The 27,477-nt window shown below is 58.2% G+C and overlaps 2 protein-coding genes across 2 annotated transcripts; one reads left to right on the top strand and one right to left on the bottom strand.

Moving 5' to 3' along the window:
- Window positions 1–428: 428 nt before the first annotated feature.
- SLC38A10 (solute carrier family 38 member 10) lies at window positions 429–26,890 on the top strand. The gene is made up of 14 exons (XM_038157196.1): window positions 429–496; window positions 1,560–1,653; window positions 2,721–2,864; window positions 3,772–3,896; window positions 6,893–6,995; window positions 7,659–7,841; window positions 9,495–9,606; window positions 9,785–9,891; window positions 14,704–14,857; window positions 21,681–21,842; window positions 22,092–22,553; window positions 23,075–23,158; window positions 23,768–23,941; window positions 24,193–26,890. The coding sequence occupies exons 1-14, from the start codon at window positions 444–446 to the stop codon at window positions 25,308–25,310; spliced, it is 3,075 nt and encodes a 1,024-aa protein (XP_038013124.1). The 5' UTR covers window positions 429–443; the 3' UTR covers window positions 25,311–26,890.
- Window positions 26,882–27,477, bottom strand: NDUFAF8 (NADH:ubiquinone oxidoreductase complex assembly factor 8). The gene is made up of 3 exons (XM_038157207.1): window positions 27,351–27,477; window positions 27,152–27,262; window positions 26,882–27,070 (listed from the first exon to the last, which is right to left on the bottom strand). Exons 1-3 carry the CDS (start codon window positions 27,429–27,431, stop codon window positions 27,050–27,052), a joined length of 213 nt encoding a protein of 70 aa, XP_038013135.1. The 5' UTR covers window positions 27,432–27,477; the 3' UTR covers window positions 26,882–27,049.

Genomic DNA, 27,477 nt, shown 5'->3' with positions numbered 1-27,477 from the left:
TCTCCCAGCCAGCCGTGTCGGGCAGCCCAGTTCGAGGGGGAAGATAAAAATAAAAAGGGGACTTGGACTGGAATTCTGCACCACTTTAACTTTTGCCACACACAATCTTGTACAGGAATATTTTCTCTCCCATTGCCTTTAATGGCTGCCATGTGTGGCTGCTGCTTCACACCACTTCTGGTTTTAAATAGAAAAAAAAAAGAACCTGCTTGCTGGCTTTCCCTCATCCCTGCTCCTGTCTTATGTGGTTTTCAGATTCCAAAGGGAAAGGCTGAAAAAGAAAGTGGGAGGGTGAGGGAAACGGCCCCAAAATACCAGTGGTGGGCTCCTGCTGCACTGCCCTGTGTCACTGTTGGTGACACAATTGGTTCCAGTTGTGAGCTGACATCTTGCCCTGTTCTGGACTTTTCTTTGACTAACTTCCACTCTTTTTTTTCCCTTTTATGCCAGCATTTCATGCCTATGGAAAAGCAGGAAAAATGTTGGTGGAAACAAGGTAAATGTGCTGCTGATTCAAAGTGTGAACAGTTTGGGTGCCTGTGGTGGAAACCTTTGCGAGCCTCGCTGTGCTCTCCTTCCTTTCCTCCCTCCTGGAATTGCACAGGAGGCTGGCTGAGGTGCCCTGAGCACAGCTCCCGGGTGTCACCTCCATCCCTTCCAGCACTTCCCAGGCTCTGGGAGCACAGAAGGAGGGGATGAGCTCCTCTCCCGCTCTGCTGTGCAATCACAGCCCCGGTGTCACTCGTGGCAGCTTTCCAGGGGTGACATCCCTGCTGCCGAGGGGGAGGGAGCGTTCGCTTCCTTGGCTCCCAGGATCTGCTCTGCTCCTGCCCTCTGTGCTCCCTTCCCTGCGAGATGCCTTCGTGGGGAATCCTGCCTCTATCTCTGCTTCCTGCCGTGACCCCAGAGCAGATGTCAGGTGATGGCACGATCCTCACAGCCCCGCTTTTTCCAGCAGGGATTCTTTTCCAGGCGTGTTGAGCCCAGGGCCGGCAGCGGTGCAGGCTCCTTTGCTCTCCCGGCTGCAAGCTTCTGCACAGCACTAAAAATACACAGAATATTCCTCAGATGTTGCTTGTCCGTGCAAGCAGAGGCTGTAATTGCCACAGGGATGTTCTGTAATTGGAATAGGGAAGGAAAGTGGTCCGGGAGTGGGAGGAGAAGCAGTTCATGGACAATCTTTTCATTGAAGTGTGGTCCATTGTGTGGAGAGATGTTGGAGAGCCCACTGGATATTGAGACTCTCATGGCAGGGTCCTGCTGTGGGTGTGGGGCTCTGAGAGCCTCGTGCTGATTCTTTTGCATTTTTCCAGGAGTTCAAGGAGTTCTTTTCATCTCCAAGATTAGTTTTCCTTGGTTTTTTTTTCCCCGTGGCTCCCAGCAGGAGTTAAACCCCTGCGTGGGTCATGGGCAGAGCTGTGTCTGCGAGCGTTCGGTGTGGATGGGGGTTCTCTGGGGGCTGTTTTTGTTGGGATGGAGCGCGGAAGGGGTGTCCTGCTCTTCCCAGTGCTGAGGATGGGAGCGTGGCCCTCCTGACCTGTCCCTGTTTGTGTTTGCAGCATGATCGGGCTGATGCTGGGCACCTGCATCGCGTTCTACGTCGTCATCGGCGACTTGGGCTCCAACTTCTTTGCCCAGATGCTCGGATTGCAGGTGAAGAAATCGCTCCTGCAGTGCTCCCACGCCTTGCTCTGAGCCCTGTGTCCCCTGGGAGCAGCAGAGCTCCTGCCTGGGGTGTGCTCAGCACCCCCTGGGGTCCCGGGGGGCTTTGTGGGGTCCCCTCACGGAGGGATCCTCGTGCACGGAGCCTTTGCTCTGGGAAGCTCAGACATATGGCAGACAATCAGCTGTGTAAAACTCCAATAAGGCATTTCCATCAAAGGAATTCTTTTTAACTTGGTCCCTTATTAATTCTGGAGCAGATTCCTGGGGGGAGATAATGCTTCCTGCCTTAATTCCTGCCCCAGTGGGTAGTGACAAGCAGTTCCTCTGCCTGAGCTCTCCTCACTGTAGTTCAGGAGGGATTTTTCTCCTGTCCCTGGCTGGTTTTGTGGCCAAAGTCTCTGTGTTCCTGCCTCCTCAGCCGTGTGATGAGCCTGCTGCTGGCTCAGGGTGCTCAGAGGCAAGAGGTGCTCCTCGGAGCCGGCACGAGGGCCGTGCAGGGAAGCAAAAGGATTTTTGGTGGAGTGTTATCTGCGCTGCCTGATGCTCCTAAGCTCAGATTAAGGGACTGTGAAGTTAAAAAAGATGCGTCGAGGCTGCAGCCAAATTAGGTATTAAATATTTCCAAGCATTCCAGAGTGTTCTGCTATAATAAATACCAGTGCGAGGCTTTGATTAATTTTCTGGATTGGAGTTTTCAACACTTTCCATTTCTCGTCTCCCCAAGTAAATTTAGGTTTTTATTTAATTGCATGAAAATACCTAAATAGCTTGTGCTGGATTAGCATTTAACCCCCCGAGGCACCCCCCAAATTCTTGCAGCTCGGACCTGTCACACACTGCAGAGCAACAGTGGCACCCAGTGACTGCCTCAGCTCAGCACAGACAGAGCCCGCAGAGCTCCGAGCTTGCAGCCTCTTCCAGCACTCCAGACACAGAACTGCGCTGTGCAAAGTTGCTTTTCACTCCGGGAAGATGAGCCATGCCAGGGCTGGCTGCCTGGGGGGTGTTGGCTGTCCTCCCTGCTGCGGGTGGTGATGTGGGTCTCTCTTCTGCAGGTGTCGGGCCCGTTCCGCATTGTGCTGCTCTTCGCTGTGTCCCTGTGCATTGTCCTTCCCCTGAGCCTGCAGAGGAACATGATGGCCTCCATTCAGTCCTTCAGTGCCATGGCTCTCATCTTCTACAGCGTCTTCATGTTCGTGGTGGGTATGGACACCGGGCACCCCCTTTGCCTCCTTTCTGTTGGCTTCTGGCGATCAGTTCCACCTCCCAGGTGCTCCTGGGGTTCCCTGTGGAGCTCCAGTCCTGTCCCACCCAGATTCCAGGACTGGAAGGAAAGGGAGCTGTGGGAATTCTTTCCATGTAACTTTTCTAGTAGGCTGTGCAGGGTCACACCTCAGAGCCGCCTCCTCAGGGAGGTGTGGAACCTCCCAGGAGCTGTGCCTTTAAGAAACCACAGCGTTCACCAGAGCTGGCTGCACTGGAACATCTCTGGGGATTAGAAACCCCATCCAAGGATATTATAAACAGACATTCAGACATATTTACCTTCTGCTTCCTGTGCAACCCAACTCCTGCCAGTTCTTGTGTCCATGGCAGGGGAGCTCCCTGGCCTCGGCTCCTCCCTCTTTCCATAAAGCTTCTCCTTCTCTTTGGTGAGCTGGTGGTGTTAAATGGCCCTGGAGCAGCAGGTGGGATCCTGTTTTAGGACCCTTTGTCTCTCTCTGCTGAGCAGGATTCTCTGAGGCCAGCGGTGCTTCCTGTTTGGATTTAAAAACACGTGCTCAAAAACACATTTAAAAAGTGCAAAAGAGGTTGCTTTGAGCAGTGATTCTCACAGTTAATGTGGCGCTGGAAACTGTGCGTGCTGTGATGTCTGATGGCATCAAACGAGGGGGGAGTGTTACAGATCCCTTGGAATGCTCCCTGGGATCCTTGGTGGCCCTGGGAGCTGTGTGGGTGGCACGTGGAGCCGGGGGATTGGGGTGGGGCTGTGCTGGCAGCTCGGGCTGCTCCCTGCAGAGCTGCCTGTTATCCCAGCCTGGCATTGCTGCTGCCCTGGAGCTGCTGGGGGCTGGCTGCTCACCCCTGCTGTGTGTCCTGCTGCAGGTTGTGGTGTCCTCCTTCAATCACGGGCTCTTCAGCGGGCAGTGGCTGCAGCGGGTCAGTTACATGCGCTGGGAGGGCATTTTCCGCTGCATCCCCATCTTTGGAATGTCCTTTGCCTGTCAGTCGTAAGTACCTGCCTTCCCCAGCCCTGGCAGCTGTTCCTGCAGTGAGCTGGTGTGAGGGCACAGGGTCAGGAGGATCTGCAAGGGATAGATACCATCTGCTTTGGTGGTTTGTTTTCATCGGGGCGCTTTACAGCTCCCTGAAGTTCAGCCTCTCATTCAGTCGTGACCCTTTTGTTACCCAGACCCTTTTGTTATTCCATTTCACCTGGGAGTTCTTGTTGTGGAGCAACGTGAGACCACTGGAGCCAAACAGCTCCTCGGGAGCTTCTGGTGCAGCTGCAGGAGGGATGAAATTCCCCTGGTTCTTGAAGGGAACGCTGGAGCACCAGGAAAGGCTGTGCCACGCCACTGTGTGACCCCTGAGTGCTGAGTGCTGGGGGCTCTCTGCTCCCCCCCATTTCCTGGAGAGCACTCTGAGTGAGGAGCTCACAGTTGGTGGCTTTGGAGGGGTGCTCCTGCATTTCCAGCTCCTGGCTGTGGTGGCACAGGGAAGGAGGTGAGAGCAGACCAGGCTATTTCCACCTGCCCGGTTCCCTGGGTTTGGGAGGGTTTCTGCTGACAGGTGGAAGAAGTTGAGGGCAGGCCAGGCTGTCCCAGGTTTCCAGCAGCATTCCCTGCTGCAGCAGGATGGCAGGTGAGTGCTGTGTGGCAGCTCTAGCCCGTGTAAATCCAGGTCTGGGCAGGAAGGACTGGCCGGCTCTGGAAGGACCATCCTCTCCTGGAAGCCTGGCAGAGCTGGGCTTCCCCCGTGCAGTTCCAGCAAACGGGTCTCGTGCCAGCACTAAATGAATGTGACAGATAAAATTTGCTCAGACTGCTGTGTTTACACCCACTCCAAGATCCAAATCATCGTTTCCCACTTACTGGCTCTCTTGGCAGCTCAGATCCTAGCCCGGCACACTCCAGGCTTGCTGTTTAATGTCTCCATTACAACTGGCAAAGGGAGTTGTGTTCTCTTGCAGCTTTACCTTGTTAACAAATCCTACTTTTTTTTTTTTTTTTTTTTTTTTCCTTATGGAAGCCATGCAGTACCCAGAACAGTTTTCCTGGGAGCTGGAAATGCAGGGAAATGGTTTGGTCTGGACCTGTGTGTGTGCCTAAATATGGGCTCCATGGCAGCACTTTTGTGGCAAACCCAATCTAAAGCTGTTTTTTCCAAGCATCAGGAAAATACACTGTCCCCAGCCCAGGCAATATTTATATATATATATATTTATTTCTTTCCATCTGTGTATTCTGTCTCTTTCTCTCTCTACCCACCCTCTACACATCCTATTCCTCTCTTTATGCACAGTTTATCTATATGGCCTCAGCTGGGTAGATTTAATTTTGCTAACCTCTGAATCACCTTTTTAACCATCCCACACACTACAGAGCCTCCCTGTTCACCTCTTTTTCCCTTCCTAAGCCTGAATGTTGAGCTGCACCCTTCCCTCAGAGGCTGAAGGCCAGAAGGTAGCTGGAGGTGGCTGTGGAGAGGGCAGGGAGGAATCCCAAATGGAGAGATTCCCAGGGAAGCCAGTCTTTCCAGGGAGGAATCTCAAATGGAGAGATTCCCAGGGAAGCCAATCTCCGTTCTCCAGGGAGGAATCCTCAGTGGAGGGACTTTGGGAAGCAGTCTTCTCACTTCCAGGGAGAAATCCCAAATGGAGAGATTCCCAGGGAAGCCAGTCTCCTCAGTCCCAGGAAGGAATCCCAAATGGAAAGATTCCCAAGGAAGCCAATCTCCTTTCTCCAAGGAGGAATCCCAAATGGAGAGATTCCCAGGAAAGCCAGTCTCCTCACTCCCAGGGAGGAATCCCAAATAGAGAGACTCCCAGGGAGGAATCCCAAATGGAGAGATTCCCAGGAAAGCCAGTCTCCTTTCTCCAGGGAGGAATCCCAAATGGAAACTCCCAGGGAAGCCAGTCTCCTTTCTCCAGGGAGGAATCCCAAATGGAAAGATTCCCAAGGAAGCCAATCTCCTTATTCCCAGGGAGAAATCCCAAATGGAAACTCCCAGGGAAGCCAGTCTCCTTATTCCCAGGGAGAAATCCCAAATGGAGAGATCTCAGGGAGAAATCCCAAATGGGGAGATTCCCAGGGAAGCCAGTCTCCTCACTCCCAGGGAGGAATCCCAAATGGAGAGATTCCTAGGGAAGCCAGTCTCCTCACTCCCAGGGAGGAATCCCAAAAGGAGACTCCCGGGGAGGTCCTTGCTCCCTGCTGGTACCTCCAGCCCCAGAGCTGACGTGCTCAGCCTCCTCTGACGTTCAGGGATGAAGGGTTAAGGATCTTTCTCCCGGCCCCAGCCTGACACACTTCCTGGGAATGGCTCGGTGCCCGCTGGAGCTGGGGATACCCCTTCCCATCTCCCTGCAGGCTCCCCCTTCTCCTGAGAGTTCCGGGATGTAGCCGCTAGGATTAAAGTAACAAGAGGTTAATGAGTTGCTCAAATATGCACCTGATGTCCAAAGGAACATTCCCCAAGGCTGCAAATACCCCGAAGCCCAGGGAATTGGCACTCCTGCCTGAAGTAGGACAGGCGCTGCTGCGCTGGGCTTTGTTTGTTTAATTTTCCTTCAGACAGTGGGATGCTCCAACCTTCTTCCCTCTTTTCCTCTGTAAACACTGTGTTGCTTTAATTATCGGCACGGGGAGCTCCAAGAACAATAATCTCTGGCGCTGGGGCTGGCCCGGAGCCACCCGTGGCCCCGGGAACAAACGGTCATTCATTTTGCAACCCTTTCTGAACCCAAATGTTTACATCACACGTTTCGCTCCACGTGGTGGGGTGGGGAGAGCAGGAATATTTTTGCAACACTTAAAAGTTATGAGTGTTCTGAAATCTCTTGGCATTAGCAGTATAAATTGTGGAATAGCAGCAGGTGTTTATGCTCCAGAGGGGGAAGGTGTCAGGGATTCGTTGCTGCTGGGCTGAGGCAGAGAATGGGATGGGATTGGGGGTTTTCTCTTGTCTCCTGCAGGTTTCCTTAAAAATTTTACCCTCTTTACAGTCAGGTCTTGCCTACTTACGACAGCTTGGATGAGCCGTCTGTCAAGATCATGAGCTCCATATTTGCTTCTTCCCTAAACGTGGTCACCACCTTTTACATCATGGTAGGAGCTTGCCCTTCTCTTCCCTTGCCAGAAATCTGGAGGGGCCACAGGGATGAGGATTTATCTACAGCTGGGGCTGGTTTCTGCTTATCTGTATTTATTCTGACAGATAAGTCCTCGTGCTGAAAGCAGAGTTAGGTGGGAGGTGATGAACCCAAGAGCACAGGGGGCACTGGGAGAATGCAGGTTTTCAGAGCAGCGTGTTCCCTTGCATGGAGGCAGGGTGGAGGCCCAGCCTGGAGCAGGGGCTGCTGCCCAGCGTTTGGGAGAGCTTTTTCCAGCCTGTTTTGAAGGAAGTTATGCCTCATAAGGCAGCAGTTAATAAAACTGGGTTAATAATTCCTGAGGAGAGCCTTGGCCCATGAGGCAGGCTGCTACAGGGAATTGTCACAGTGTCACAGCCCCCTCTCTCTGTTGGAGAGGGACAGTCCATGGGCCTGGCAGCAAGCAAAGTGTGTCCTCTAGGAAAAGCCCTGGATTTGATGAGAAACTTGCTTTTAGGCAGTTCCCACTCTTGATTAACGACCTGTCCCAGGTTTTGGGGTGCCCATGGAAGTGACCTCACGTTCCCACCCGGCTGCTCCAACGGGAGGTCACCGTGCTGTCCCCTCTGTGAGGAGCAGGCGTGAAGCGTTGGGAGCCCAACCCCTCTCCCCTCCCCAGGTGGGCTTCTTTGGCTACGTGAGTTACACCGAGGCCATTGCTGGGAATGTCCTGATGAACTTCCCTTCCAACGTGGTGACGGAGATGATCCGAGTGGGATTCATGATGTCGGTGGCAGTGGGGTTCCCCATGATGATCCTGCCCTGCAGACAGGCTCTGAACACCCTGCTCTTTGAGCAGCAGGTAAGATCCCAGCGCTGCCTCGGTGTGAAGCTTGATTTTTGAGGGGTTTTTGTGACTCTTTGGTCTCTGACTGGGCCCCAAACCTGCCTTGGCTCTCCGAGACTCTGCTGGTAATGGCATGTGGCAGGTACTCGCTGTCCCAAGGGACAAAACCTCAACTCCCATAAAATCCTCAGTGCCCAGGGTGTGGTGACAGTGCAGCAGGGGCCTGTGGCCATCTCTAAATCCCGCTCTGCTCAGTGGTTAATCCCTGGCACTTGGAGGTTCGTGTCCTCTCTGCAGAGGAATTCCACGGGCCCGAGGGCTGGAGTTCCCAGTGTAAAGCTCATGTCCCATGGCTGCTGCTCCCTGCTCTGCTGGGGATTCCAGCTCTGGCACGGACACGTTACGCAGCTCAGAGCCGAGCTGGTTTCTTCCCCTCAGAAAGAGGGAGAAATGTGCTTTTGGAAGCAGCAGAGCCTCCTCATTTCCTGCTGCTCCAGCTGCTGTCCTTTTGCTGGCCAGCTCGTTGAGCTCAAGCTCCTGTTCCTGGCCTCGGAGCCCAGCCCAGCCCCATTTCTTCTTGTTCCTTGTGTGCCTGCTGATTCCTGCTCCATTATTCTCACCCAGCACCTTTGTCAGCAGCCCCGGAGCAGCCCTTTCCTCTCTGGGTTCGGATGTCCCCTTCCTCCAGCGCCTCCCGGGCTGCGGTGCCGGCCCGGGGCGGGGGCGGGCAGTGGGATATGGGATCCAGCCCTCTCCCACACGTTCCACCTTTCCCAGGGCCAGCTCCTCAGCCAGCCTTTGTGACTGAAGCTGGTCTGTCTGCTGGAGACTGTGAGTCCCTTGTGGCAGTGGCGCGTTCTCCTCTGTGCATTGTGCGCACGGAGCGCGCCGATGGGATTCAGCAAATAACAGTGAGAGATTGTGGGAATGTTCTGAGGCCTTTGTGTATCCGCATAAATGGAAACCTCTTAGGCAGGAAATAAAACTTGAGCAATTTATAGCTCTAAATCCTGCCACTTCTGCCTGTGAGAAGCCCCCGGCTCTTTTCTCACGTTGGGAGGGCCTGAGGATGGGGGCAGACTCGGCGAGAGCCAGCGGGTGCAGAGGAGGAAGCTCTGGAAGCACTTGGGAACACTTTGGATCTCGCCTGGGCTCAGCTCGTGGCTGCCTGGGCTCTGAAGGTGTCGCTTTGCCTTCCTCCCCCATCTGTGCAGCAGCAGAGCTGGGGCCTGCCGGCTCTGCAGGGCACACCGAGGCCTCTGCCTTCCACACCTCCCACTCGGGAGCTGGGATGGGATGGGAAGCAGAGGGCCTCTGGAATTCCTCCAGCAGCTGCCCAGCAGCACCCATCCTCCCCGGGGGTGTCTCCCAGTCAGCGGGGTGCTCCTGTGCAGGGGATGGCCCTGCTCCCAGAGCTGTTGGGGATCACCTCTCCCTAGCTCAGCCAGAGCTCTTCCTCTGCAGCTTCTGCCTCCTGCTGCACCCCTGAGCTCCTTCCTCCCGCCTTGGCCTGGGGCTGCTGCGTCCCTGCTGGGGACTGGGGCACAGCTGAGGGGATCACAGCTGGGATGGGCTGGAGCAGCGGGGAGCATTGCTGAGGGGATTGCCGAGGGTCTGGGGACTGGAATACCGGAGCTAAACTCTCCCTCTCCACCCTTGCCCTCCCAGCAGAAGGACGGCACCTTCGCTGCCGGGGGCTACATGCCCCCGCTGCGCTTCAAAGCCCTGACGCTGGCCGTTGTGTTTGGAACCATGGTCGGAGGCATCATGATCCCCAACGGTGAGTGAGGAGCTGGGAACAAGGGCTGGCTGCTTTCTCTGGTCTCTGTTATTTGTTTTCCTGGCTGGGGTGAGCAGACTCACACCCCATCCTGCCCGGGGGCTCTGGCAGCTGTCCCGTGCTGCTGCTCTGGCACTCCTGGAAAAGACCTTTGCTGACTTTTCCTCTTCTTCCCCAGTGGAAACAGTCCTGGGCCTGACAGGTGCGACCATGGGAAGCCTCATTTGTTTCATCTGCCCAGCTCTTATTTACAAGAAGATCCACAAGAATGCGCTTTGTTCACAGGTCAGTGCTGATGCTGCTTGACATCCCCCTAAGCCCTCTGCAGAGCCTGGGAGCGTGCTTCATTTGGCTGCAGCACAGAAACTGCTCAGCACCTCCTCCAGCCTCCCTCTCCAGTCTGCCCATACAGGTGGGAGCTGCTCCGGGTGTTTTTCCACCACTTTGGGATGCACAGACCGTGGCAGAGGTGCTGGCCCAAGCTGGAACACCAGCTCTTTTGGTCCCTCCAGCAGCAAGTGAAACAGACATTTTGTGCATAAAATGCTGCTTCCGGTTCTCCTCAGGGTGGGATTCAGGTTTTGGATCCTCAGAACAGGAAATCCAGGCAGCCTGTAAAACCTTAAAGCCTCACATCCCGACCTGCCCGGGCTGGGTAAAACAAACAGGGCTCCACGATGTGGTTTGTGCTGCCGACCCTCAGCTTGCTGCTTTCAACCAAAATAATAGTAAAAAGGAACACACACATAGAGGTGTTGCTTCAGGAATTGATTTTCTGAGGGATTAGGGTCGTTCAGAGGCTGTTAGAAGTTTAACTTTTCCTTTTGCTCCAGTTTGAATTGGCCTCCTCAGGGACTGAAACAAAGTGGCTCTTTGCTGGGCTTGATCTCTCTGCTCCTGCAAATACCGTGGGCTGAAATTAACAGGTTTTGGGTTTTTTTCCTAACAATAATTTAATCCACTGCCTTTTTCACAGGCCTCTGTCCCAGCATTCCCAGTCAGGACAGTGCTGGGCTGGGAATAAGGTTTTGGGCACAGTGTGGAGTCAGCAGGAGAGAGCAGCACGTTTTTGTGGGGCCCGCAGAACTGGTGGCTTGTTCTCTGCTTAATGACTTGTGGCTTTGCAAACCTATGTGAATTTTTTAAGCAGGGTGTGTTTTTTTTCTTCCCCGTGCTTTCCCTGACACAAGGAAGTAGTCCAACTTTCCAGCTTCCACTCTGAATTCTGACACTTAGCTCCCAACTTCTTTGAGCGAAACCCCGAGCAGGAGCCTGAATGCCAGCCTGGGTTTTTCAGGGAAACAAAGAGCACTTTCAAGAATTGCTTTCTATTCCGGCTGAGCCAGAGCGTTTCCCTGCAGTGCCTCGAGGCTGCACTCAGGACAGGCTGAGCTCTCAGCCCGGCTGCTCGGGGTGGGACACTGGGGCCCTCACAATGCCTGACCCCAAACCCGGTCACGAGGCTGAGGGAGATGTTTGTCCTGCAGAAATCCCCACAAAGGAGGAAGGGCTTATCTAAAGCATCAGGCCCCGGGTTACTTCTCGAGGGGCTGGCAGCAAGCTGTCCAGCCTTCCCTGAGTGATCCATTGCCTGTCAGGTTTGCATTCCTGCTTGGAGCGAGAACACACCTGCCCGCCCTGCTCAGCACCTCCCCGCCTCCACAGCCCAGCTCGGAGCCCACCTTCTCCTCCCTCCAGGTCTTTGCAAAGGCTCATTTATTCTTTCCCTGGAGCTCTGTCTTTGGTCTCCTCCTTCATTCCTGCGCTCCTTTGATCAGGTGCTCCACTCCATCAAAGTCAGCTCCTGAGGAGAGTGCCAGCCCTAGGCTCAGCTGTCCTTCCCTGCCTGTCCCTGTCCAAACAGCATTCCTGGACCTTCTCCCTCCTTCCCTGCATCAGCTTCAGCCTCCTTCAGAGCAGCAAACCTCAGCGCCAGCTTTTACACTTCTCGGGGTTATCTTGGCTCTCGTGCTGCTGAGAACTGGCTGCTTTTATCGGGCCACTTCTGGCACCCAGCAGCGTCCAGCGTGGGGCAGGTGGTGACGTGAAAGGCCAGGGTTTTACAGGAGAGGTGCACACTGAGGCTGCGAAACAGGGATTTTGCACTAGAAGCGGTGAGGGGGATGTCAGGTGGGGGAGAGAAATGGGCAGATGTTTGCTGGCCAGCAAAGGGCTTCTGCTGAGGAACTGGGCTGGGCTGGGAGTGCCCTGGTTGGAAGGGTTAGCTTGGAAAGGCAGGTCCCAGAGCAGTTCAAAAGGCCGGAGTGAGGCACACAGTGCTGTGAGTGAAGCAGGGAGAGCGTTCCTCTCTTGTGGTTCAGCATCTGTGGCTGTAAAGGCCCGCGTCCCGCTGCTCCCCGGGAGCCCCGGTTTGGCAGAGCTGCCGGGGCGTGTGGGGGTCTGCGAGCCGAGCGTGTAACTGCCAGCAGGAAGGTGTTGCCTTCCCAGTGTTGACACAAGCTCGTCCGAGAGGCCCCTCCTAGGGAGGCCGGAGTTGCCGTTGTCCCAGTTGGGGAAGAGGAGCTGCCGGAGGTCAGGGAGTGACCCCTGAGCTCACTCCTGTGCGGGTGGAAAAGAGATTCCCTCTGCCCTTCCCTGGCAGCGCAGGGGCCAGCACGCCTTCCCCAGCAGCTCATGCAGGGGTACGGCCCCCCCAAAGCCAGCATCTCTGAGGAGGGGCCCGGCGGTGACCGGGGCTCTGCATTCCTTGGCCGTGACTCCGTCCCTCGGAACGCTCGCCGTCCAGGGGACGGGGATGGCGTCACGCCACACGAATGCGGCGCGTTCGCTTCCCGTGGCTGCTGCAGGAGGAGGGCTGAGCTCACGGCTCCGCTGCGCAGAGCTGGATCATCTTCTGGGAGGAAGGAGGGCCCAGGGAGCGCGACCGGCCGAGGAAACGGCCGCGTAAACTTCCTCTGCTGGATTGCCGTCCGCGCTCGGAGCGTGGCTCCCGGGAGATGGGCCCTGGCCGTGCTGAGCTGCCCCAGGGCTTCCGCAGCCTCTCCCCGTGTCTGTGCTGAGAGGGGCTTCTGCAGAAAGGGCTCTGCTCTCGGTCGGCTGGCTCTGGGGGAGGTCATTCCCCTGGGAGCAGAGCTTGGCTCAGAGGTGCCTTGCAGTGCTGAGCCTCCCCTCGCTCCAGGATCTCTGGGGATCGGTGGCTCCTCTGCCTGGATTGGTTCCTCGAGCTCCCGAGTCCTTGCAGCCCTCGCTCCCGTTCCTTCGGTCGCCTTGGTGGTCCCCTGAGCACAAACCGCCTGCTTTTCCACGGCACGAGCATCTCCATGGAATTAAGCCAAGTCGTGGCCCTCTTTATTCTGGTCTTCAGCTGGGGAGGGGGTAGGTGAGGAGGGGGAGCCGGGTGAGGGCGGCTCGGGGATGGCCCAGCCTGTCTCCGACTGCCACGTGTGCCCGTACCCGCTGCTCCGGGAGCTCGCAGCTGAACTCCAAATGTGCAACAATCAAAGGGGTTTCAATCCGAGGCATTTGAGCCCCTGGTTCCCCACCAAGATAAGAAACAACAAAAATCCTTTTAAAGCATTTAATGTTTTCAGCCGTTTCCTACGGTTCCCTCCTCTCCCACGTTGCTCCTGGTTCCTGTGGCACCAGAATAGATCCTCTTTGTGGAAACGCTCTTCCTCTGCGCTGTTGTTTCTGGAAGGTGCCAGAACAACCTCCCAGGCACAAAATGCATTTGTGCCGGGGCTGTGGATTGTGGGAGGGGAGGAAGTGGAGCAGCTCGAGCCCAGGGCAGCAGTGCAGGACCTGCTGACTCGGCGTTTGCCCGGGGCTGGGGGGGTGGATGGCAGGATATCTGCTCTTTGTGCACCCCGGGCAAGGCAGGCAGCACATTCTGCTCCCGTTTCCTCTGCAGCAGCTCTAAGGTCTGGCCTCTGCTCCCTGGCCACGCTGCCCCCGATCCAGAGCTGCTCCACGTCCCGCCAGCCTTTTCCTTCCGAAGGCGTCGGGCTGTCTGCGGGGCGTGCTGGGAACGGGCCCTGCGGGGTCTCCTGGGCCTGCCTCTGACCACGCTGCTCCCTCTTGCTGGGTCACCTCCCTCAGTGGCTGAGGAAAGCATCGGCCCCTCCTCCCCCTCTGGAAGTGCCAATGTTTTAATTCCTCCTTCCAATTTCACCTCTCCCCTCGATTTGCAGTTTTCTGGCAGCTTCCAGTGGTGAAAGGGCTCCTTGTGGCCGTTTCTGGTTTTCCCCCACGCTGAGAAGCATCTTTTTGTTGTGCTTTTTGTGAATTGGGATGTAAATCTGCACAGTGAGGATTGGGAGTCATGGAATCGTGCAACGGTTTGGGCTGGGAGGGGCCTTAAAGCTCATCCAGTTCCACCTCCTGCCATGGGCAGGGACACCTCCTGCTAGACCAGGTTGTCCAAGTGCCATCCAACACTTCCTATGACTCACGTGGAATTAGATCCTTTTAGATCAATTTGTCATCGCGTAACAAGCTGTAAAAATTCCTTTGCTGCTCATCACTTTCTCCTTTTTGAGGTAGAGAAATTCCAAGAGCCCTTCCCTCGGCGGGATCCAGATTCCATCCTTCTATTTTTATCCTGTTTGACCCTAGCTTTCTGGGAATCAGGGAGTCATTTCTCAGACAGCTTCTTGAGCCCTGGGACCAGGACCTGTGTGTGGACATGTCACCCTTGCTTTCAAAACCGAGGATTTTTAAGCAGCTCCCTGGAATGGCTGGGGGCTGTAGCCAGGCCAGGCTCCTCTGTGCTCAGCCAGACCTGATTCCATGGATTCTCATGCTGAGAATACCAGCAAATGAGTCTTTGCAGTAGGACTTGTCTGCCACAGGCATTCTCCTATCCCTGGGTCCTGCCCACTCACTTCACTCACTTTTGAGCCTTTCCAACAGCTTCCAGCCTCTGAAACACCTTCCATTCAACAGCTTCCATTCCCATGGCTCTGCACCCAAACAGGAGCCTCAGCCAGCAGCAGCTGCTTTTCCTGCTTCTCTCTGACATTGCTCTTGTCTCCCTAACACGTCCCACTGTGCCGAGCTTGGAATTCTGTGGAGGCGCCGTGGGGAGCAGTCCCCTCGGATTTCCTGTGCTCACTGTCCCTCTGTCCCCCTGTGCAGATTATCCTGTGGATTGGGCTGGGCATGCTGGTGATCAGCACCTACACCACGCTGTCTGCCACCGAGGACACCCCTGTGAGGACGGAAGCAGTGGGCCTGGAGCACCTGGGCAGAGAGGAGAACAGAATTGGCCAGGACTCGGTCAAACTTCCAGGTATGTGCTTGCTGGAGTTGGGTTTCCCAGCCCTGTTCCCAGGTCACCTCTTCAAAAGAAGGAGAAATTTGGTTTTTTTTAAAAGAGTGGTGGAAGCAGGGTAATTTCCAGGCAGTTCTGTGCATCTCCCCAGCTTCCTGGGGCCTTTTCCCAAGAAAAGCTGCACTTTTGTCAGCTGGAAAAGCCGCTGTGACCTCCAGTGGTACACTGTGGGAGTTGTTCTTTGGGGAAGGGAAAGGTGTGCTGCAGGCCTGGGATCCCCTGGAGGGACGGAGCAGGGATCCCTGTTTGGGATGAGCACGGGACTGTTCTCCCCCTGTGCCAGCCCAAGGACCATCCATCACCCTCGAAGGTGGGGAAATTTACGGGATCTGCTCATTTCTTTGGTGCCGAGGGTATAAATTTGGCCTCGGCTTTCCCTCTGACAAAGCCTGTGATTATGCCTCAGCTTTGTTTACCGGCTCTCGTTATTTATTATTTGTTTGCTGGGGCTGCTGATGGAATTACGGCCGCTCCTCCCTTTCCCAGCTGCTCCGAGCAAGGCCGTGGCGCGCAGGTGCCGCCTGACCCCGCGCTGCCCCTCGGCCCTGCCGCGTCCTCTTCCTTCCCTTCACTTTTGTTTCCTTCTGCTCCTGTGGGGCTTTTTTTTTGTTCTTTGGAGGCCTTGAAATATCCTCGCAGAGATTGAGAGCGGAAGGGAGAAAGGGGCTGGCTCTTCTGGAGATTATCCTCCCTCCTGGTTCTTGGCTGGGTTCCTGCCCGGCAGCTTGGAGCGACTCCCACACCGGTGCTGCTGCTGATAACATTCACTCTGGGGTTGCTCCGTGCTGGAGTTTACTTGTGGTTTACTCGTGGCTTACTCAAGGCTGCGTGTGCCTTCCCGGGCACGCGGGTGCCGGTGAACTCCGAGCAAAAGACGCTCCCAATCCCTTAATGGAGCCCTCAGCGGGGCCCGGAGGAGGGATGCGATTGAATTCTTCCGTCTTGGTTAATTTTGGAGCAGTAATGGCCAAAGAACAGCTGCTCCTTTCAGGAGGAATCGCTAATGACACGTGTTCTGACTGGGAAAATAAAAAATCCCATAAAACACGGTGTCTGCAGGAGTTTGCTGAGTCTTCTCCCCTTCTCGGCGTGAGCCGGGGCGGTGGAGCGGGATGCCGGGCTCTGATCACCCGAGCGATCCCGGTGCCCGCCGGCAGCAGCTCTGAGTGCTGCTGGATTAAATAATCCCACCCGGGAGGAAGGCGGGTTTACTGCTCCCGGGTCATAAACTTCCCAGGGAGGAGCCCCGCGGTTCCGAGGGAAAGCTCAGCTGTCCCCTGAGGTCCCTTTGCCAATGGGGGCTCCCTCCCCGGGGAGGAGGAAGAGGGGGGAGACGGAGCCGAGCAGAGAAGGGGGACCGGGACCTGCAGGGCGGACGTGGGGCTGCCCCGGGAGAGCCGCCGCTGCGATTCCTTGGATCCGTGCCTCCCTGTGCCTCTGCAGGATGTCGGCTTGACTAGCAATGAGAGGCGTTAAATGGTGCCCTTCATCCCCCGCCGCGGCTCCCCCTCGTCCTCGCCCGCCTTGTTTTGCAGAGCAGGAGCTGCCGCCTGGAACGCGCCGCGGCAGCTGCATCCTGTCCTCGCAGGGGCGCAGGATGCGGGCTGGGCCACCCCCGGCACCTGGCTGCCCTCAGGATGGGCCCAGTTCCACGCCCGGGGCTGCACAGGATCCCACGGCTTCTCCCTGGCTGCTCCAGGCTCCTTCCCTGGCTGCAGGGTGCTGCTCCAGGCTCCTTCCCTGGCTGCAGGGTGCTGCTCCCAGCCCTTTTCCTGGCTGGAGCGTTCTTCCAGACCCCTTCTTCAGGCATAAGGTGCATCTGTGCCTCTGGGTCAGAGGGTGCTCAGCCCCTTCCCTGGGCACAGGGTGCCTCATGCCCCTTTCCTGGCTGCAGGGTGCTGCTCCAGGCTCCTTCCCTGGCTGCAGGGTGCTGCTCCCAGCCCTTTTCCTAGGTGGAAGGTTCTTCCACACCTCCTCTTCCAGGCACAAGGTGCATCTGTCAGAGGCTGCTCAGCCCCTTCCCTGGGCACAGGTTTGCTCCGTGCCTTGTCCCTGGCTGCAGGGTGCTGCTCCAGGCTCCTTCTCTGGCTGGAGGGTTCTTCCAGACCCCCTCTTCCAGGCACAAGGTGCATCTGTCAGAGGCTGCTCAGCCCCTTCCCTGGGCACAGGTTTGCTCCGTGCCCTTTCCCGTGCTGCCCCATCCGAGGCAAACCGCAGGGCTTTTCCCCAGCGCTGCCTTCCCCGCCTGCCTCCCGCCTGTCAGCGTGTGAGAGGAGTTTTATTGGCCTCTTTGATGTTGTGGAGCCCAGAACTGGAGAGACTTTCATTAAAGCCCTGCCCCGTGGGCCCGGGGATTATGAATATTAGAACATTGGCCTTTTATGTGAACACGTATTGACCAGCGGCCTCGGAATCGTGTTTTTCCTAACGACACCCAAGTGCCCATTACAGCCCCAGCCTGTGGTGCTGGAGGTTTTACTGTCAGCAGCTCTTCGGGAAAGGGATAAAACCCCTTCCAGCCCCGTCCTGCCGCGGCTGCGCCTCTGTTAAAAGGTTGCTAAGCTGCCTCTGAAAGCTCAGGAAGGCAATTATCCATTAAAAAAAAAAAAAAAAAAAAAAGCTAATTAGGCAATTTCTCTCCGTATTTAAAGCACCCTCGAGGGTCTCGGGGGGGATTAAGATTTTGTAATATTTTTCAGCTCCTTACTTGATCGTTGCTGCTTCATCTTCTCCCTGCTGTTGTGCAATGTTGGCTAACAAAGCCCCGATTCAGGCTCCTTGTGCAAGAGCCCTTTTCCCGGTGTGCCGGGCGCCCTGCTCCGGCCATCCCGGTGCCCTGGGCCGTGGGGTGAGCTCTGGTATTTAAATCGGGGTAAATCCGGGGTTGTGTTGTGCATCCCTGCACCCTCCATCCCTGCTTTGCCCCCCGAAAGCGAGCTGCCCGAGGCAGGCCGGGTGCCCCCGGCATTCCCCGCCGGGGCAGCCCCGGAGATGTGTGGAATGTGGCTCCTGCACCCTGCCTAGCTGCAGGAACAGCTTGGCTCTGCCTCGGCTCTCCCTGGTGCTTTGTGCGAGCGAGCTTTTAATAGTGCCTGTGACACAGAAAAGGAACCAGCAGCCTCTGGTAATTTGGGTTGGTTTTTACTGCTGGTGCGTCAGGAGACAACTGTGAACTAATTTCAGGGATGCCATTCCATAACCTTGTGAAATCTGGAGCCGTTTCGGGGGGAGGGAGGGCTCCTGGAGGCGCAGCTGGGCCGGGGGCTCCCCGGGGAGGGCCTGGCCCTGCCCTGCTCCCGCTGCGGGGCTGCTGGGCACGTCCGAGGGCAGCGTTTGTCCCCGGCCCTCTGCCCTGCTTGTTGGGCTCCGTTTTCCTTGGCACAGGCTCCTGGACCTTGCTCCGTATCACGCGATGAAGGAATTGCAGCAGATCTGGAGCTGCGCTGGCACACGCGGGTCCTGAACCCCGTGCCTTGGTCGGCCCTGGGGTGACACCCCGGAGTGGGAGGTGTGTCCTGGAGCTTCTTGTGCTGTCCCTAAGGCTCCCTCTGGACCGGGGGCGAGCGCAGCAGGGCCCGTCCCGCTGCCTCTGCGCAGGGCAGGGGCTGTGGAAGCACATTTCGACTCCGAGAGGCTGGAAAAATGTGTGAGGAGGGATTTAGTGCCTGCCTGGGACCATTGCAACGATCCGAACCAGGAGCAGGGGGAGAAGGGAAGCTTTTAGGTTGCTAATCATGAAATTTTATGGCAGCCTGGAGAGGCTGTTGCCAAACCACAACACACCCAGGCATGCACACACACAAATCAGCTGCAGGACGCCCCGGCTTCCCCTCGTGTGAGCAGAGCTGCCGGAGAGCCGGGGGGTCAGAGCGAACCCTCTCGGTGCTGCCTCACACCCCGGCCTCTCCTTGGGAGCCAAAAAGCTTTTACAGCCTCTCAGGCCTTGCCTGTAACGTCCAAGGCCGCTCATAAAACACGACGAGGCGCAGCGTCACTGGAAGACGCTCCAAAGGGACCTGGAGGGCAAGAAGACAGGCAGAGCCCCAGCAAGACTCTTCCCTGCAAAGCACCCGGAGCCCCGGATGGATTTCCAGGCAGCCTGAGAGGTTGTTAATTCACGCCCTGATGATGAACTTAATTTTGTCTCCCGCTGAGCAAATGATGGCTTCGAGGCAGCTTGGCCTTATTGCGGCGTGGAGACTTTTGGGTTTGTGTTTTGTTTGTGTTTTGGGCTTTTCTTGCATTGTTTGCAGAGCGGGGAACGTGCCTCTGCCTGATTTATGATGGGAGCTGCCAGGGACACTCCCGGAGCAGAGCGGGGCCTCCCCGGCCCCTCGGGCTGCCCTGGGCCTGCGGGGGGTTCACCTGCTGCTCTGGGCTGGGGAACTGCTGCGTTTAACTCCTCCGGTTCCTGCTGGCAAGGAAAGCTTCCCCCTGTCTTCCTTCTTATTTCCTCCTCTCTTATTTCCCCCTCCTTCCTTTTTATTCCCTCCTCTTCCTTCTTATTTCCTCCTCCTTCCTTCTTATTTCCCCCTCCTTCCTTTTTATTTCCTCCTCTTCCTTCTTATTTCCCCCTCCTTCGTTTTTATTTCCCCCTCCTTCCTTCTTATTTCCTCCTCTTCTTTCTTATTTCCTCCTCTTCCTTCTTATTTCCTCCTCTTCTTTCTTATTTCCTCCTCTTCCTTCTTATTTCCCCCTCCTTCCTTCTTATTTCCTCCTCTTCTTTCTTATTTCCCCCTCCTTCCTTCTTATTTCCCCCTCCTTCCTTCTTATTTCCCCTCGAGCACCGTCTCCCTGCTCGCCTCGTCGCTCCCATCCTCTGTGGGAGCAGCCCTGCCTGTGTCGGGGTTCTCCGGATCCTCCGGTCCTCTCCGAGCGGAGCCATCTCCCGCCTCCATGAGCCAATTAACAAGAAACTTTCCTCCAATGGAGTAAATAATTTCTTGCAGCGGGGCCAGGATTGAGCTGGGAACATCCGCAGCCGTGCCGAGCGCTCCCTCCCCGGCCTCGGCCTCCCGCTTCCCAGGGCCCCTGGCCAGGCCTGGGCACCGGCTCCCGCAGCCCCGTTTTTCCTGAAAGGGAGGAGTGTCCTGCCCTGACTTGCTGAACCCTGGGAAGTCCCTCAATGGAGAGGGGGACCCTTGGGTACTAGACTCGAATTTCTCAGAAAATCCGAGGCCTTTTCCCCTCCCACCGTTGCTCCCCGGGCGAAGGAACGCGGAAAGCCGGCCGGCCCCGCGCGCCTCCCTCCTCTGGGTGTGGAGCTCCGGGCTGGAGCCCGCGTTTCTGGAGAGGCTCAAGGTCCTGCTGGCACACTTCCCTCTGGGCCAGGAGTTTGTACTTAATTTTTTGTGAATTTTTGTTGTTCCCCCCACCCCTCCCCAGCTCAGGCAAGGCCCACGCAGCTGAAGTTGTGGCAATCCCTTCTTTCCCATGAGTTCATCTCGTAATAAATCGCACCAGCCCTGCGGAGGGGGAGGAGAAAATGGAAAGATGTTTATAGAATTAATTCCCCAAAGGAAATCACACGGGGGAGGGCGAAGGGGGAAAGAGTTGGGAATTTTTTTTTTGTTACAGAAGATAGATTTTCTTTTTTTTTTAAGAGTTTGTTGGATGGAAAAAAATCTGCAGAACAACTTCACTGCTGGGAAACAATTTGATTTCCTTCTCTGCTGCTCTCCAAAGGAAGAGTTCACTCCCTGTGTGGGTTTTCTGCCATGCTGGGGGTGGAAGGGACCCTTCCCATCCCATGGAATGTGCAGAAGATTCCATGTGGAATATGCTGCTCATAGCAGTGCTGAAATAGTGACTGGTTTGACTGGGATGTGTCTTCCAAAAACATTCTGTCTCTTTGAGGGCAAGGTGGGGAGAAACTCCCCCTTCTCCCTCAGGAGTTTCCCCTAATTAATGCCTGTTTAACCCCCCTCCTCAAAACTTTTGCGGGAAAAGGAAACCTCCCCACCCCTCCTCTGAGAGGCATCAGAAGGGCTGTGGGAACACTTGGGCACTAAAAGGGGGGAAAAATCAAAATAAAGGAGGTTTTAAGACGTTTCACAGCGAACAGCAGCGGGAGGGTGGGAGCTGGGCTGGAGCCCAGCTCAGCTTCTGGTGCTGGGGGGTTCGGGGCTGGATCGCAGCTCTGTCTCTTCCAGTGCCGGGGGATCCGCCTCTGGATTCCAGCTCGGTCTCTCCCGGGGTCTGGGGCAGGGAGCCGGGGGGATGCTACCATCTGGTGGCACTGCCTCGCAGCAGCAGCCGGCTCCATCCGTGCTCCACTCCCGCTCTATCCCTTATCCATCTCTGCTCCATCCGTGCTCCACTCCTGCTCTATCCCTTATCCATCTCTGCTCCATCCGTGCTCCACTCCCGCTCTATCCCTTATCCATCTCTGCTCCATCCCTTATCCATCTCTGCTCCATCCCTTATCCATCTCTGCTCCATCCGTGCTCCACTCCTGCTCCATCCCTTATCCATCCGGCTCCATCCCAGCTGCTCCATCCCTGCTCCATCCCTGCTCCATCCCCTCTCCATCCCCTCTCCATCCTGGCTCCATCCTGGCTCCATCCCTGCTCCATCCCTGCCACGCTTCCCATCTTGCAGCTCCATAAAAACCCACAACAGGGAAAACAACGGGGTGACCCCAGAACAAAATCTCCCCCAGCCCCAGCGGGCTGAGGCTGGAGGGAATCAGCGGCTGGGCTGGGTGGGTGAAGGGGGTTGGGACAGACACAGCAATTCCCAGCTCCCACACCTCATCCCTGTCCCCGTCCTGTGTTTGCAGAGCAGAACCCGGCGGTGGAGGAGCCCGAGGATGACCGTGACAAACCCAAAGTGCCTGAGGAGAAGGAGGAGATGGAGCAGCCGCAGATCAAGGTGCCCGTGCAGAGGGAGGAGGAGAGAGGAAAGGTGGAAGAGAAAGTGCAGCTGGACCGGCCTGATCAAGGTAAAGGGGAAAAGGAGCTGCACTGGGAGCTGGGGGTGTGTGTGTGTGTCGTGGCACTCCCTGATCTCTCCTCCCTCCGTGCACCTCCGTGGTGGTATTGGTGGATGGAAGGTGATTTAGGGTCTGATGCTCCGGAGGCTTGCTGGCAATGTGGCCTCCAGACGAGGGAGAGAAGGCAGGGCTGGACCAGGGCAGCACGGAGCTGGGTGTGCTGGGAACCTGCTGCCTCTGACCCTGCCCGTCCCCCAGGGATCGCTGTGCCCGTGGGGGAGGCTCATCGCCACGAGCCTCCGGTCCCGCATGACGAGGTGGTCGTGGACATGGGGCGGGAGCGGGAGGACTCCAGCGAGAACAAAGGGGCTCCCGGAGGAGCCGGCGACCGTCTGCTGGAGGAGCCGGCCAGGCTGAAGCCCCAGAAGGAGGCCCTGGGCCCAAAGCAAGGGAAGGACGTGGTTGCCGAGAACCAGCAGCGGGGAGGGACCGGCGGGCCCGTCCCGAATCTGGAGAAGGCCCCGGAGGCGGCGGTGCCGCAGGGGGAAAGGCCGCCCTACAAGGAGCTGCAGCCAGGGGAAGCCAAGCTGGAAGCCAAGGCACAGGCGGCCGTGCTGGATGGGGACACTGCCGAGGCTGCTGAGAGGGACAAGTCACAGCTTCAGCTCCCCAGGAAGGCCGAGGAGGCTGCAAAGTCCGTGGAGAAGGAAGCAGACCCTGGTAAGCTCCTTTCACAGCAGCTCAGCTGAGCGAGCTCTTCGGGCCTGTAGTGCCCCTGGAGTCGGGACAATTTGGTCATTGCCATCTCCATCCCGGTGCTTCCTTTTAACTCCACGAGTGGAGCACGTGAGTGAGCACAGCCCCTCCGGCAGCTGCTGCGGGGAGGGAGGAATCTGGTGGCTTTGACAGCTACTGCAAGAGCTGTCAAACAGTTGTTCGCTGCCCGCCAAAATGTCAGGTGCCGTGCTGTTCCTGCACGGCTCCCAAATCACCGGGGACGCGGAGCCGGGAGATCTTGACAGGGAACACATTGCCAAGTGCCCGTCTAAAAGCCAGTCAGAGCTGTTCTTGCATGTTAATTGGCCGAGGTAGTTAGTGCTGGCTCGCCGCCACCAGGCACGGGATTGTTAAATATTGGGTTTATGGCTTCCCTCGCAGCCGCCGGGTTGGACGCGAGCGGAGCCGTGGGGGCGTTGTGGGGAACATCTGCACTGACTGCAAAGCTCTGTCGTCCTTTGCAGGTGAGAAGCAGGAGCTGCCCCTCCCGGAGAGAGCAGAAGTGCTGGAGAGCCGGAACACTGAGGAGAAACAGGAGAAGGCAGGGGGTGAGCGTGCGTCCCCGGGGCGTGCGGGGCGGGCCTGCATCTCCCCGGATCCCTCTCTGTGGGAGGACGGTGTCCTGAGGCTCCTGCATAGCATCAGGTGGAGCCTGTCCCATCTCTGGCACACCTGGCAGGGCCGTTCAGGGACCTGAGCCATGCTGGCACCCGGGCCTGGCTGCTCCCCAGCGTCGGAGCCCTGGGAAGAGGGGGACAGGAGTGAAACTGCTATGGCAGCGCGGCGGGAGGGGTGTGGGCAGGGGCACACGGGGACAGCTGAGCACATCACAGGGAAAACCTCCTTCCCCTCAGGGCCCCAGCTGCTCTGTCCCTGGGGAATCAGAGCTGGAGCTGCAAAGCCCTTCCTCAGGCTGAGCTCCTCTCTCCAACCTCTGCCTGGCAAGGGGGGGTTGGAGCCTGAGCTTGGACTTGTGTGCGGATCCCTTGCTCTCATCCCATCCTCTTCCAGCTTTCTTCTTCTCTCTCCTGGCAGGGTTTGTGGAGTCAGATCTTTCTGCCAAGGAGAGCCCTTGCAGCCCATCCAGAGCTGACATGATTTCGGAGGGCTTTGGGTCACAGGGCTTTTATTTCCTCTGTCTTTTTCCCCTTTTCCAGAAGCAGGAAAACTGCTGGACCACAACGTGCTGCTGCAGGTGATCAAGGAGCAGCAGGTGCAGCACAAGCAGCTCCTGGACCAGCAGGCAAAGCTGCTGGCAGTGATCGAGGAGCAGCACAAGGAGATCCACCAGCAGCGGCAGGAGGAGGGGGCAGAGGAGAAGCCAAAGCCAGGTAAGGACGTGGCCAGGGATCAGGACCCCTCCAGAGGGTGCTCACAGCTCAGAGCAGCTCGAAAATCAAGCTGGGAGAGATGTGAGCTCCTTTGGCACGTGGCAAAGTCCACTTGCAGGGCCATTTCTGCAGGGATAACCCCCAGCTCCGCGCTTCCTCCCGCGTGGCCTCATCTCGTGTCTCACAGGATGTGGTGGCAGGAGGAGGGAATGTCCTGAGAAATCCTTTTCCGTGTGGGTTTTGTCCTGCAGCGGAGGCGCAGCTGGAGCCTGCCGTGCCCCTCTCCAGGAGCAGGGAGGACGAGGGCCCGGGAGCCGAGGGAGAGCCGGCCGGGAAGGCGCTGAGCAAGGAGCAGCTGGGCCAGCAGCCCCCCGATTCCACCAGGCAGCACAGGGACGTGCCGGGGAGGCTGCAAGAGGCTGGGCAGAGGCGTGACGTTCCCATGGCCGCTCCCAAGGAGCGGAAGGTGCCGCTGCAAGAGAATGACAGAGCTGTTAAGAATCCCGTGGAGAACCGGGATCCCCTCCACGGGGATGCCCAGCGTGTTCCAGCAGCCAGAAACCACCTGGAGAAAAAGGCCTTGGCGGAGGATTTGGGAGGAGAACGTGAAGCCAAAGCTGGAAGAGATGTCCACCAGAAGAAGAATTTCCTGAACGCCGTGGAAGCAGCTACAGCTCCCATCCAAAGAGAACAGCTGGGGGCTGCCAAAGTTCAGGGAGTAGCAGGAAAGAGTTTGGAAAGAGACTCAGGAGCAGGCCTTAAAGCCAAAACTCTGAGTCAGGTGGAGCCCAAGGACCTGGCAGTGGCGCCGGCCTCTTCCAGTAACAGGAATGTGGCAGCGAGGGAGCAGCACCCCCGGGAGAGGGAGCGGCAGAGAGGGGCGCAGGCCGAGGCGGCGGGCGGGCGGCAGCGGGACCCGCCCGGCCACGGGCCCGGGCAGGAGGAGGATCCCCGGGAGGAGCCGGGGGGCCGGCAGGGCCGGGGGGCTGGGGGTCCCTCCAACGGCGCCCCTCAGGACGCTCCAGCGGGGAAGTCTGAGAACGGAGCGGGCGCCCCCGGGGAGCCGCGGCAGCCGGAGCGCGACGCCAAACCCAACCGGGAGCTGAAGCTGCAGGGGGGGCTGGACCTGCGGCGCAGGAGACGGGACCTGCTGCCCCCCGACCAGGAGGAGGATGAGGAGGAGGACAGGGAGGAGGAGGCGGCTGCAGCAGGAGCGGGGAGGGTCCTGATCGGCCTGAACCCCCTCCCCGACGTGAAGGTGAACGACCTGCGGGGCGCGCTGGAGACGCGGCTGAGCGGGGTGGCCGAGGTGCAGCACCTGGTGCGCAGCCGCCGCATCCAGCAGGTGACACGGGACGCGAGCCCCTGACGGGGCGAGGCTCGGCCTCACCCAGCGCGGAGAGATCCAAGCCGGCCGCACCTCGCTGGACGCGGTGCTCGGATCCACGGGATCTCCTTGGATCCCCGAGCACCGCCCTGGGGGCTTCCAGCAGCGCCCCCGGTGTGTGCCTGCGGGTGGCCAAGGAGATGGTGGCACTGGAAGTGGCGTTCCTGCTGTCCCCTGCCTTCCAGAGCTGCCATCCACCTCGGCTGCCTGCCAGGCCGCTGCTCCAAGGACCTTTTCCAGCCTCTCATTCACATCAAATTGCCTTCTCCAGCCATCTCCCCACTCCCCTCAGGGTCAGGAAGGGGCTCCAGTGCGAGAGGACCTGGGATCCATCCGCACCTCGGGAAGGGCTGTACCCCAGAGGAGCCGAGGACAGGCAGAGCCAGTGCCCCGGTGCTGGCCCGGGAGCAGAGCCTCATTTGTTTGGGCCACAGTGGTGGTTTAGGAACCTCCTTTAGTAGAAACGCTGCCTTAACCGGGCACAACTCCTGTTGTGCTGCCTCTCCCAGGGATGGGGCTCCTTGGCCACACACTGGGATCACACGGAGCTCTGCCCTCCCTGGTGCTCCTCTCCGTGCTCTCCAGCTCCACTTCCCCTCTCCAAAGTGCATTAAGAAGCTCAGCTTCCCCCTGAGCCTTCCCACCCCAGCTTGATTCCTCTGCCAGAGGTGAGCGGTTTGGGGAAAGCGTGGCAGAGCCAGGTGGATCCGGGGGCTCCCCCCGCCTCTGCCCGTGTTCCGTGGGCTCTTCCCAGCCTCCCCCCGCCCTGTTCCGCATCCAGACAGGTCCCTGCTCCGCCTCTGGGGATTTGTTTGGTCAGCGAGGAAGGGAGGAGCTTCCCCAAGAGCTCTGTGTCGTTTCAGGCTCCCGGTGATTAATCCCTCGGGGTTTTTTGGGTTTTGTGTTTTTACATCCCGACCTGCGAATGTACAGAATTCAACCCCAAAGCTCTCCCTAGCCCGGCTGAGAATTCCCAGCCCGGAGCCCTCAGACCTCATCACTGTGGTGGGTTTTATATCCCGACCTCCAAATGTCTTTGGCGACCTCGAGTCTGTGCCCTGCAGAGCCGGGACGGGGTGGGGCTGTCCCCGCCCGGTGCTCCCGGGGCGTCACAACCCAGAGCGACAGGGAAGCGACCTGGGGAGTCCTTTGGGAAGACCCCCCGGAACACTGTGGCCTTAAACCCCCTGAACGCCCCGAGCTTCTCCATTAACGCTGTCGTCAAGCACAAGCAGCCCGGCCGGGAGGCAGGGACGGGCTCTGGAGCGCGGCTCCGGGGCTGCCCCGGGACAGGGATCGGGGCCGTGCCTCCATCCAGCCTTCGGGCTCGGCTCCGGCCCCGCGGGGGCACAGCCGCCCGCGTGTCCTCGGTGGGAACTGAAGGGACCAAAGACGCTCCTGACATTCCTGCTCCTGGGAATGGCGTGGGCACCCGAGCCGGGCCGGGAGCCGCCGTGTCCCGCCGGGAGCGGCTCCCCCGGGGCGGGTGGAACGCTGGCACGGAGAGCCCGGAGCGCGGGCTGAGCCCATCAATAAAATAAGCTGAAGCATTCTGCTCTGAATTCTCTTTTTAATAAATAAAAATAGACCTGTGACCCTCCTCCGGGCCGGGGAGCGGGTGGGCAGCTCCGGGACCGGGGGGATCCCGTTATTCGAGGACAAACCGGTGGTTTGAGGCTTCCGTTCCCCACGAGCGTCTCCAGGCGGGGGCGGCCCCGGGGTCACTTCGGCGTCGCCTTGGCCTGCAAAGAGCCGCGGTCAGGACGGCGGGCGGCACCGGCATCGGAACCGCCAGGGGGACGGGGACCGGGCCGGGGCCGTACCGCCCGGGCGAAGCACTCCCGCAGCGCCTGGAACTCCGCCAGGCACGCGTCCCGCCGCAGCTCCGCCGGTCCCGCCGCCGCCGCCGCCACGCACCGCCCGTAGGCCGCGGCCTGCGGGAATCACACGGGACGGGAGCGGGGGCCGCCGGGACCCAGCCGGACCCCGCAGCCGCCCCCCGCGCGCCCCTCCCGGCCCCACCTGGTCCCCGCAGGCCGCCAGCGCCGCCGGGAAGCGCCGCAGCCGCGCCCGCGCCCGCAGCCACACTCCGCGCCCCGACATCGCCTCACCGCACCGGCGCCGCCATGCCCGCGCGGCCGCGATTGGC

Source organism: Motacilla alba, chromosome 18, assembly GCF_015832195.1.
Source record: "Motacilla alba alba isolate MOTALB_02 chromosome 18, Motacilla_alba_V1.0_pri, whole genome shotgun sequence".
NCBI classification, from domain to species: domain Eukaryota; kingdom Metazoa; phylum Chordata; class Aves; order Passeriformes; family Motacillidae; genus Motacilla; species Motacilla alba.
Note: the sequence above shows the minus strand (reverse complement) of the source record. Positions and strands in the feature narration are given on the sequence as shown.